At 49.1% G+C, this 11,832-nt stretch overlaps 1 protein-coding gene across 1 annotated transcript in view; it reads left to right on the forward strand.

Moving 5' to 3' along the window:
* PABPC1L (poly(A) binding protein cytoplasmic 1 like) overlaps positions 1–11,832 on the forward strand; it is a 34,900-nt gene that overhangs the window by 15,399 nt on the left and 7,669 nt on the right. Inside the window, exons 6-16 of the mRNA XM_019636906.1 lie at positions 757–900; positions 1,191–1,286; positions 4,982–5,248; positions 6,063–6,147; positions 6,832–6,945; positions 7,643–7,749; positions 8,561–8,654; positions 9,964–10,094; positions 10,514–10,587; positions 10,966–11,399; positions 11,596–11,659. Coding sequence (XP_019492451.1) covers positions 757–900; positions 1,191–1,286; positions 4,982–5,248; positions 6,063–6,147; positions 6,832–6,945; positions 7,643–7,749; positions 8,561–8,654; positions 9,964–10,094; positions 10,514–10,587; positions 10,966–10,993 — 1,140 coding nt within the window. The 3' untranslated portion in view covers positions 10,994–11,399; positions 11,596–11,659. The remainder of the gene's footprint in view (positions 1–756; positions 901–1,190; positions 1,287–4,981; positions 5,249–6,062; positions 6,148–6,831; positions 6,946–7,642; positions 7,750–8,560; positions 8,655–9,963; positions 10,095–10,513; positions 10,588–10,965; positions 11,400–11,595; positions 11,660–11,832) is intronic.

Consider the following 11,832-nt stretch of genomic DNA (forward strand, 5'->3'; position numbering starts at 1 on the left):
CACTCTTGAGCAAGCTCTTAACCAACTGCGCCACTCATCAAAGCCACTGACAATTTACAGTCTGACAGGCTTAGGCCAGTTAGCTGAAGAAAAGAAAAACCAAGGGTTAAGATGCAAATGTTTCTAAAACTAAAGCCCTCAATAGTTAACAATAGGGTTCTTTGTGCTGCGAAAGCCAACATGAAGGGAAGGATATGGGTTATGCTGTCACGCCGTTTTGAAAGAATTATGCTTGCTGCTTTGTTCAAATGATCAGTGTGTGGTTAGTGAGAACCTAATTGTTAAATATGGGAAACTGCCAATTTCCATTTCCCTTTTTAAGGTAGAGACAAAATCCAATTTTTAAATTGTCTACTCTGAAATTTTGTCCCATGTTTTTTGTGTTTTGTTTTATTGGGGAACAGTGTGTTTTTCCAGGACCCATCAGCTCCAAGTCAAATAGTTGCTTCAGCCTAGTTGTGGAGGGCTCATCTCAGGGGCCCATGTGGGGATCGAACCGGCAACCTTTGTGTTATGAGCACTGCGCTCTAACCACCTGAGCTAACCGGCCGCCCCATTGTCCCATTTTTTTTTAAAAAAAAAGTGGGTTGACTTTAAATGGCCTTTATCATGATACTAATTATTCTCAGCTAACAAGTTCGACCTGACTGGCAGGAAGCCTCCTCTAGGCCTAGGAGAGAGGACTGGAGGTCAAGGCTAAGGCCTGGGCCTCGTGCGGCGGTTACCGAGCACTCTTACTCCCTCTCCTTTGCACAGGCTGTGATGGACATGAACGGGAAGGAGGTGGGCGGGCGGCTGCTCTATGTGGGCCGAGCCCAGAAGCGGGTAGAGCGGCAGAATGAGCTGAGGCGCAGGTTTGAGCAGATGAAGATGAAGCAGGACCGACTGAACCGTTACCAGGTGAGGAGCAGCCTCCTGGTGACAGCCGCTTCTGTGTGTGGAGGGCTGGATGTGACTCCTCCCTCCAGGAACCCCCCTTCTGGCAACTTGCCTTTAGGGATTGTGGGGGCTCTGGCTTCCAGGTGATGGGCATGCTGAGTGATTGGTGGGGTGCATGGGTGCCGTGGGAGACTGGGCACCGGAGGCTTGGTGGGCAGCGCTTCCACTGCCCACATCGGCCCCTCCCCAGCCCCCAAGGCAACCTGGAGCTTGGAAGGGAAGGCACATTTAGCAGTATCCTTTCCTTCCAGGGTGTGAACCTGTATGTGAAGAACCTGGATGACTCCGTTGATGAAGAGAAACTAAGGAAGGAGTTCTCTCCCTATGGAGTGATCACCAGTGCCAAGGTGAGAACCGGGGTACCTACAGAGGATAGCCTTCTGCTCCCATCCTCTCACTGCCCACACACCCCTCCCTTCCCTGTGGCTTCCAGGGAGTTGGTCCTGAGCTACTCCATTTGGAGTTTTGGGCACTATGTCTGACCCCATTGGAGCTTGTTGTCCATCTGCAGCTTTGTCTGGGATGGAGGAGAAGAGGGTAGAAATGCAATCCCAGCCACACAGCTGGATTTATTGGGGCTCACTGTAACCTTGGTTCATTCAACAAGCATTTATTGAGTGCCTACTGTATGCCAGATTCCAGAAATTTATGTCTCAGAATTTCCATTGCCTTTTGTTGTCTGACCTTGGCAGATGATGTAACCCTTTCTAGGCCTCAGTTTCTCCATCTGAAAAATGAGAGGGTTGGGCTGCATCCTTCTTCCTTCATTTTCCCCCATTTATTGAGCACCTACCTTGTGCACAGCCCTCCTAGCACCTGAGACGTGATGATTGACTGTTCTACTTAGTAGCTCTGTGACCTTGAGCAGATGTTTTGCTTGAGCCTCATATGTAAGATGAGGGTGTTGGGCTCCCTGGATGGTTCTCAACCCTGACTTCTCAATAAAATCCCCTAGGGAGCTCTTAAATGCACCCAAGTCAGACAAACTGAATGTAGATCTCTGAGGGTGGGGCCTAGACATTTTATTTTTAAAAGCTCCCCAGATGATTTTAAGATGACCAGTGTTCATTCATTCCATACTTAAGCATCTGCTCTTTCACCAGGCCCTGTGGACAGCATACAGGAACAAATCAGATGTGGTCCTTGCCCCTGAGTAGCTTATGGTCTAGTGGGGAAGTCAGAAGCATCTGTAATTCAAATCTATTTTAAGGCATGTGTGGGGCGGGGAGTAAGCTGGGTGGAACAGGAAGGAGGGCTTCCTGTAAGAAGTGGCAGTGAGCAGCATTTGACTTGGCTGTGAGGAGACAGGGAGCAGCAGGTGGGACTGAGGAACTTTCCAAAGAGATTGGGGTTGGGGACCTGCGTATGCGATGTGGGGGTTGTGTTCATAGGAAGTAGCCTAGAAGTTCTTTTGCCAACTTTAAATGTCCTTCAGGGAACCTGGTATTTGCGGAAGAGGATCTAACTACTTTTGAGCTGAGCTTTTAAAAAATGTGACAGAAAGCCTGTGGGACATGTAAATCGAGGACCAGTAAATTTGACTAAATATCATAAAAAGACCATGGGCCCTCTTTTTTTTTTTTTTTAGCTGAGCCATCCTGCCACTTGTTGGCAGCTCAGCTCAGGCCGGGAATTGTACCAGCGACCCTGTTGCTCAGAGCTCGCACTCTTTAGCAAGCTCTTAACCAACTGAGCCACTCGACCGGCCCTATGGGCCCTCTTTCACCGCAAATGCATACGTGGTGTAGTAGTGTGGTTGAAAGATGGGATTTCAGAGTTAATGAGAACTAGATCTAAATCCTAGTCTCACCTCTAACTAGCTGTAGAACCCGAGGGAAGTGGCTTTGCCTTGTGGACCCTGTTTGCCCATCTGTAAAATGGGAACAACCTTCCCTACCTCTAAAGGTGTCCTGAGAATTAAAGAGCCTGAGAATTGAAGAGCTTATCACTGCCCATGATAAGCAGTGAAATCATGATCTAATTATTCACACACATTGCATGTAATTTCAGGAGATTCACTGACATCCTTGAGGACTCCTTGAATGAAGGGAATTGTAAAAATCCGAATGGCTTAGAGTTGAGGCACCCCTATCTTGTTAATTGATTTTATATAAGTTTCTATATATTTATATAATTTAATATATTATCTCATATAAAATAGTGATTATGAAAATTAAATGAGTTAAGGTACATAAAGTGCTTACAACACTATCAAGTTCATAGTAAGCTCTGTGTAAGTGTCACTTGTACTAATTTTATTATTTTTATTTTTAAGACAATATTTTTGTGCCAAGACCATTTGGCTACCTGACGAAGCCTACGGCCCCCTTCTGAGACTATTTTTAAATGCAGAAAGGAGCATCTATAGGAGTACAAGAAACTATAATGAAATAATTATTAAAATACTAAGGTGACAGCAGTATGTGCATTAAACTATAAGAGCTAGTGAAATAGCAATTAGCATAAATGATATTTTGAGGTCAGTAATTAAGGTGATATGAAAATATTTTATGTCTCTTCTTGACAAAGCCACAAACATGGCTAATCCTACTATGAAATTTATTGTTATGATATTTATTGTTGCCCATATTCAAAACAGAGGGAAATGTCAGTGTGAAAATACAGATGCCTTTTTTCCCCATCCAAGTTCACAGACCCCCTGAAGTCTATTAATGGACATCCCTGCATATCTATGAACTCTCAGGCCAGGGCCCCTATACTCGTGGGTAGCCAAGTGCAGTTGTAACATCTCTGATGTAGAGCATGGGCTCTGATAGAGCAGATTTAAAGGTTATCTCAGCCCTAGTGCTCGTGGAGGGGCTGAGCCAAGCCAGTGTCTTGACCCGAAAAAAAGGATAAGAACCCTAAACGTAATGTGGATTGGATCCTGGAAAAAGAATATTAGTAGCAAAACTAGTGAAATCCAAATAAAATGTACAGTTTAGCTAATAGCATTGTCATTAATAGGATCTGATAGTTAATAGTATTGTCCCAATGTTCCTATTGTCATTTTGACAAGTGTCCCATGTTAATTTAACATTGGGGCAAGCTGGGTGAAAGATATATAGCAACCCTGTACTACTTTGTAACTTTTCCATGTGTCTAAAGCTATCATTCAATAAAAAGGTTATTTTAATAAAAAGGCTAAGAACCTCTTTCCCAGATTCCTAAAGAGCTTTGTAGAGGCAATGGGGGTTTACCAGAATGGTGCATTGGGTTGGAGTCCTGGCTGATAGATGACCCCCTGACTAGGTGACCCTGGACAAGTCACACTATTTTTTTTTTTTTAATAAGAAAGACTCTTATTTCTACTAAAAAGAAAGTTAACAGAATAAAGTACTAAAAATAGAAAATCAAATTACTTTCATAGTCCATGTAAATCTAACTCTTTATTGGAGTCTCTAGGAAATTTAGTTAAGAGCATTCTTTTATGCCCATAATTCACAATGAACCAGAGAATTGTATGAGTAGTTTAATAAAACCCAAGGAGTAGAGGAATGCAGATTGTTTTTTATCGTAGTGACCTCAACTGAAATGTTGATGATTGTGGTTCTGGCCGAAGACCCTTCCTGTTCTTAGAATAATCCTAGACTACCATCTCACTTCATGAATAGCCCCTCTGATGAAGGTGCATACATTTAATTAAGCCAGCCTTCCATCACCGCGTAAGAAACTCTTTTCAAAAAGAAAATTTAGAGATAAAAATATATTCTGAAATGCATCTGTTCTCCCTAACTCGGGAATGGCCTACTAGCCATCAGCAGCCCTCAATTCACAAGTGGCCTGGTCTCAGACAAGTCACTCTTGAACCCCACTTTCTTTACCTGTAAAGTGGGAGTCAGAGTGAAGTGAGGAGTGTCAAGTATCTGGCATGCAGTAGGCCTCAGTAAATGTGGGGGTGACAGGACCCCCTCGAGTGAAACCTCCCCAGGTCTGTCCTGGGCCTGCCCAGAGCCAGGCTGGGCCCCGGGGAGGAAGGGAGTACAGCCCCAGGCGTCTTCCTTTCCCACCCGCAGCAGCCCTTGTCTTGTCTTGCTTTTAGGTGATGACAGAGGGTAACCACAGCAAAGGGTTTGGCTTTGTGTGTTTTTCCTCTCCAGAAGAGGCGACAAAGGCCGTGACAGAGATGAACGGGCGCATCGTTGGCACCAAGCCACTGTACGTGGCGCTGGCCCAGCGCAAAGAAGAGCGGAAGGCCATCTTGACCAACCAGTACATGCAGCGCCTGTCCACCGTGAGGGCCCTGCGCGGCCCCTTCCTGGGCTGCTGGAAGGAGCCCGCCAGCTACTTCTTGCCTGCCATGCCCCAGGTGAGGGCTTGCCAGCAACCACCACCACCACCACACTCGTTCCGTGAAAGCCAGGTAGAGCAGGAAAATAGAGGGTCCCAGGCAGATATAGGTTTCTTACCTGCTTCTGCCGGAATGACAGGTGTTTTTAACCCCATCTCTGAATGGGGTAATAGTGTCGCTGTCCCACAGCGCTTCTCAACCTGAGAGATTTGTGAGTGTTATGCTGAAAAAGATTCTCTGTGGTCAAATAAGCTTGGGTAATACTACATTAAACCAAAGAAGCCTAGATTTCTTTACCGTATCTGTTGCTGTACCCTAATATGCCAATATGCATTCTGACTTTCCCAAACTGACAGAGAGTACATAGCGTTCCCCCAACTGAAATGGTAGATATTGGGGGGTGTTTGCTTACATCTGTCCTGGGTGTTAATGTGCTGAGTGGCATGTTTTGAAAAGGGAGCTTGTATGACCCAGAGCAAGAAGAAAAATATCAGCTTTTAAAGGCTACTAGGATGGGAACATTCCTGCTCCTTCCAGAAGTTGGCTTAAGCTGGCACGAGTTACAGTAGGATGTGTCATTATTTTACCCAGGTCATTGGCTTAGTAGCTCTGATAACAAGGGGCGAGGATTGAACCTGAGGTCTTGCCCTGAAGGGTTCAGGGCTAGTGGACATCCTGTGATGGAAGATAGGCCTTCATCCCAGCTTTGTGGGTCTTTGCTAACCAGTCCCCTAGAGGGGACAGTGGTGTTCCTACAGGGGTGTCCTTGAAGAGATACGATTTCTTTCTTCCCCTGCTATAACCCCTTCACTCTGGGCCTTCTCCCTCACAGCCTCCAGCCCAGGCTGCGTACTATGGCTCTGGCCCACCTGTCCAGCCTGCCGTCAGGTGGACGGCCCAACCACCTAGCTCCTCATGTGAGTGACCCAGCCCCTTCCACCGTCAGTCTGGCCTATGAGTGTGGACCCCATGGGGCAGCGTGTAACACATGGTTAAAGAACACGCACTTTGGGGTGAAACCTGGCTCTGTCACTTCCCAAGGTGTTAATTGGGGCAGGTAACTTCACCTCTCTGAGCCTCAGTTTCCTCTTCTGAATGTGGGCCTGAATGAGACCTGTGTAAAGCACCAAGCACAGTGCTGAGCCTGTAAAAGACTCGCAATGTAACCATTATCTGTAGCTAGCTCCAAAAGTTTGTCTAATGTGTGACTGAAAATTCTTGCAAAGCTGAGAAAATGAGACTCCTTTGGCTGTATTGCTGATGAATGGCCCTTCTCTAAGAGTGAAGCTCACCTGACTTGAAACTGGGGGTACAAAGGTGTGCAATTATGATGCCTGTGCCCCTTGGGGCTCTGGGGAGATGTGATTTGGTTTGTAATAGCAGATTACCCCCCCCTCACCCCCTGGGAGTTCTGGATATGCCTGACAAGGTGAATTCACTCATCTCTCTGCTATGCACGTTCTGGTTCCCTTCCCATCCCCTCCCTCACCCCGGAACCTTCAGGGTGTGGTGTGCCACTCTGATTATTGTACTCCCTTGTCCCCTTCCCACCAACTTTTCTCTCTCCATGTTCTCTGTGCCACAAGCTGCCTACCCTCCAGCTGCCTCCATGGCCTGGCCACCAGCTATGTCTCAGCACCCCCCACCCCACATCAGCAGTGTCAGGCGGGCCTCCACCCAGGTGTCGCACCAGGTGCCTCACACTCGAAGAGTGGGTGAGTTTGGGCAGGGCCCAGAGGAATGGGCATGTGAGGAGGTTGGGGGCAGGGCTGGCTGGGCTGGGCTGGCGGGGAGTCCGAGCTGGCCTCCACAGTGATGAGCTTGCCCCTCACGCCCTTGGAGAGCACAGCTGGTTTTAGGGGCCATGTAGCACAGTAGTTAGTGTGGGCTCTAGAGTCCCACAGACCCAGCTCCTGGGCTAACTCATTTCATGGCCTTGCTAAGTCCTGTATCGGATCGCCTCATCTTTAAAATAGGAATGAACACAGCATTTTGTCGTGTGGGGGAATGATATCATACATGCAGTGGCTTAGCACCAGGTCTGAACTGAGTAGGTTCAAAGCAGCAGCTGTGAACAAGAGCATAGGTTTTTTTGTTTTTGTTTTTTTTAAGCTGAGCCATCTTGCCATCTGTTGGCAGCTCAGCAGCTACTCAGCTCAGGCCGGGAATCGAACCGCTGTTGCTCAGAGCTCGCACTCTTGAGCGAGCTCTTAACCAACTGAGCCACTCGGCCAGCCCTAAGAGGGTAGGTTTTGACGGTAGGCAAGCATGTCTGTTTCTTCATTCAGAGAATGTTTGCGCGTCTATGCTGACAGCGTCCTCGGTGCTAGGGATTCTACGTAACCGCTTGTCTTGAAGCTTTATGGCTTTAGGTTGCTGCTACGCCCTGACGTGCCTGCTTATTTCTTACAGCCAACATTGGTACCCAGACCACCAGACCTGGTGGGGCGGGATGCTCTATGCCAGGCGAGCCTCTCCTGACACACAGATATCCCTCGGCAATGCCCAGTACCCATGGGGTAAGGCTGGACCAGCTGCCCTCTTAGTCTGGGCTCCAGGGGCCTGGCTAGAACCTTGGCTAAGGCATTGGCGCTCTCTGGGTCTTGGTTTTCTCTTTTCTTGGCTTGTAAAGTTTCATTTATTAACGTGTGCAATCAACACATTTTTTTCCCCCTTACTAACAGAAAGGGGGAAAGGGTTGTGTTTTGTTTATTCATCATCATTTGCTTTGCTTGGGTTATTAACACAATCTGGATCTCCTATAGATGTGTTGAGAAGTAAGGATGCGATTAATCTGCAAAACAGAGCTGAAAATATCTACTGTGATTAAATTTAAAGGCTGTGTCATCTACCGGCCCCCACCACAAAAAAAGTCTCCATCTTAGCGTTTTCTTGTGTGTAGAATTTCAATGCGTATACTTCCAACTATTTCTTGCAAAATGAACAAGAGTAGTCTTTAAACAGCGAAATGCTTTTAAAGTTACCAAGATGGGAAATTATGCTGCGGATGTGGCCATAAAAGCTACTTGGAGCAGAAGTGCTTTATTTGGCACAAAATGATTAGGAAGGTGTGGCTTTGTTTGGTAGCACGCATTGGGGGCCTTTAGATTCCTAGCACTATGGGCAAGGTCTCTGTTAGAGTGTAACTTTGTCATCTAGCACACCGTGCCCTTGTTAGGGACGCTGTCCCGCCCGATCGTCCATACCTTGCCCCCTGCTCCCCTCTTCCAGAGCCTTCCTGGAGGCCTGTGCTCACCTTACAGGGTTAAGTGTTTCAAGGCCTTGATCATCCGTGCCGGTTAAGGGATGTGTCCCTGGCATCATGTGCAGGTCCAGGAGTCTGCTGTGTGTGTCCCGGGACAGGAGCCCCTGAGCGCGTCCATGCTGGCTGCAGCACCATTGCATGAACAAAAGCAGATGATTGGTGAGTAGCTGGTTCCCCTACTCTGGAGCAGGAGGAGTGGAGCTGAGAGCTGGCTAGCCTGGTGGGAAACACCGAGCGGAGGTCAGACGTAAGGACAAGGTCCAGCTTTGCTACTGACCAAACAGCTGGGCCCTTGCCCGAGTTGTCTCTGTATTCTAGGCCCTGCTCTAGCTCTAAATACTGATCAGACCAGATGTTCCCAAGGTTTCTTCAGCTCTGCTGTTCTATGACTTTGACTTAGGCTGGGAGAGACCCCAAATGTAGGGAGATCAGGGGCCAGAGGAGTAAGAGTATGAAGGGTAGGGTCTTGGGTTTCTGCTGGGACATGGCCCGTAAGGTGAGTGTTGCAGTTCTCACACCTCCCCGGAATGGGAAGCAGCTGTCACCACATTTCATCAGCTTCCCAGGAGAGCCCATTGGAGGTGGGAACTGTGCACTGGGAAAATAAATGTTGCCCACTGGACTCTGAATTCCAGTTCATCTCCATCCCGTGTCTGACAGGCCTTGCTCAAGGGCGCCACCAACTGTTGAATGAATGAACAAGCTTGCTAGTGGCTGGCAGGTTCTTCATGGCCACCAAGGTCTCCTGACCCTTCTCTGTCGGCCCCCATTGCTACCACCCCATTGTTTCCTCAGCTCGCTTGGGGTTTTGCCACTTTATTACCTACCCCTCAAAGAAAAATTCTCAGTGGGCTTAATGGAAGCAGGAGGTTCTGTTAACAGTTCCCTGTAAACACCTTCACTTCCATCATGGTGGAATAATGGTTCAGAGTCCAGTGGGCAACATTTATTTTCCCACTCCCCCTTAAGGCACCCCAGCACCCCATCCTCGCTAGACCCTCCACGCATTGCTGAGATGGGCAGGCCACCAACACTAAGCTTGTCACTAGCAGTACCTAGAGGTGGAAGGTGTATTTATCTTGTGTATTTGACTCCCCAAACTCCCAAAAAAGTCAAGTGCAGCATTATCATAGCTTGTCTAGAATTTCAGTGCGTATCCTTGGAATTGTTTCTTGCCAAATGAACAAGAGTCGTCTTTTACACAGCACCCACCTTTGTCAGACCCTGTGCATACTACTTCACGGGTACTATCACATTTGATGCTGCAGGCTGGCCTCCAAAGCAGGGTTTACTATGCCCACTTCCCAGCCGGGAAAGTGGCTCCTGGTAAGATTAGTAACAGCCTGGGAGGAGCAGTTCTGGGACAGCCACCCAGATGCCTCGCTGCTCCGTTCCGCAGCACCGCCCCTGGGATGCCGGGGCATCAGCCAGGTGTGCACATAAGCCATCAGAGGCTGTTCCATTACAGGTGAGCGTCTCTACCCCCTCATCTACGACGTCCACACCCAGCTGGCTGGCAAGATCACGGGCATGCTGCTGGAGATCGACAACTCGGAGCTGCTGCTTATGTTGGAGTCTCCCGAGTCCCTCAATGCCAAGGTGGGCTGGAGCCTGAGTGGCTGGAGGAGGGCTAAGGACAAAGGTGCCTCCTACGTGAGCTAGCAGGCTGCTGCTTGGACAAAGTTTATCTCCTTGCTAATCCCAGCGCATAACCTGCGGAATCTCGGGGAAGGACAGTGTGATGCTCTGCAGCTCCATAGGCGAGGTTTCGGCACAAGGAGCTGTGTTCTGATTCAGTATAAGGGTAGGGTTTTCCCAGCTGTCCAGCACATTACATCTGACTTGAGGTGACTGTGGGTTTCTGTCAGGCGAGCTTCCAAGCAGCAGTCAGCTGAGGGCTCTGTGGGAACACTGTGGTGGGAGAATTCTTGGATCCAGTGTGCTGAGGCAGGAGGTCAAGGCCCTCCTGGGACCCTGCTGGGGCAGCTGCACTAAGCCCCTCCTACTGTGACCCACAGGTAGAAGAGGCCTTGGTGGTGTTGCAGGCTCACCAGGCCATGGAGCAGACGACAGTGAACGTGCCTGAAACCAGGTGGGTGGAATGGTGACAGGTAGCTGAGCCCAGCAGCTGTAAAGAACTGGGCAGAGGCTGGCATCCAATCCCCGAGAGCCACGGTGTGTCACTGGCTTTCTCTGAGGCCCCAAGGAGGAGATGGTGGGAAGCTGTGAGGCTCCAAGGAAAGACAAGCTGTGTGACTGGGATGGGTGTAGGCTGTTGTACGAAGCGAAGGTGTTGTCTTGCCAGCTGCCCTGCTGGGCCTCACTCAGAATTGGGTGGGCTTCCCTTGGGCACTGCTTGCCTCCATTCTGCCTGCCTCAACACCTGGCTTGGTCTAGTCTCCCTTCTTAGCGGAAGACCAGGTGTCTGCCATACTTCAAAAACGTTCATTTTGACCCTTTCATTCCCCAGAAAATGGAATCCTCACACCCTTGGCTGACAAGAGAACGGCGTGTCCTGCGCTTGGCTCTAAGGCCCCATGAACCATAACTTTTATTTCCCGGTCGGGCTGTGCTTGGACCCGAGCTCTGTATGTGGAATGAAGGCCGGCCGCACAGCCAGCCCGTGACCTTTTGCTTTGTGCATTAAAAGTGCTGCAAACTCTGGCTTGTCTCCGAGGAGGCCTTCTTGCATGAGGGAAGTGGGACTGGGCTGCGGCTTCGGCTGTAGGGAACAGAAACCCAAACCAGTGTTGAAGTACGTAGAAGGCGGGGACTACAGCACAGACCTGTCAGGAGCCGAGCAGGACTATCGGTGATAGCCCCAAAGGAGTTGCTATCCCCCAAACGAACGGAAGCCACAGCTGCCCACCTCTAGGCACCTGGCTAGAGCACCACACAGTGCAGGTCAGCGCCCCAGAACCAACAATGCTTTGGGCGGGCTGGTTGGGGTTATGTGACGTAATGAAAACCCTCGTAGAAACACTTCCGGTACCTCCCTGGGTCATGACTTGCCTCCCCTACAAAGAGGGAGAAGTCGTTCAAGGTTGTGCCAGACTCACTTTCTGTTTTTGTTTGTAAAATAAAGATGCTTGCCTTTTAGACCTTGAGAGGAGAAAATGAGTGAGTCGTAACTGGAGGTCACCACTAGACCCACCTCTAATCAGGTAGGAGCCATGCCTGCTTAACGGGCCAACAGAAAGGGTTCAGCTCCCCACTTTGAAATGGTCCCCTGGCCATGCGAACGGAGCTCGCCTGTGGCCTCTAAAACCCGCTTAAGCTCAGATGCTTGATTGCTCAGCAGACTCGACCTCCAGAGGTCGGAAGAAGCGTGCTAACA

The sequence above is a fragment of the Hipposideros armiger genome, unplaced genomic scaffold (assembly GCF_001890085.2).
Source record: "Hipposideros armiger isolate ML-2016 unplaced genomic scaffold, ASM189008v1 scaffold_31, whole genome shotgun sequence".
Classification (NCBI taxonomy): Eukaryota; Metazoa; Chordata; class Mammalia; order Chiroptera; family Hipposideridae; genus Hipposideros; species Hipposideros armiger.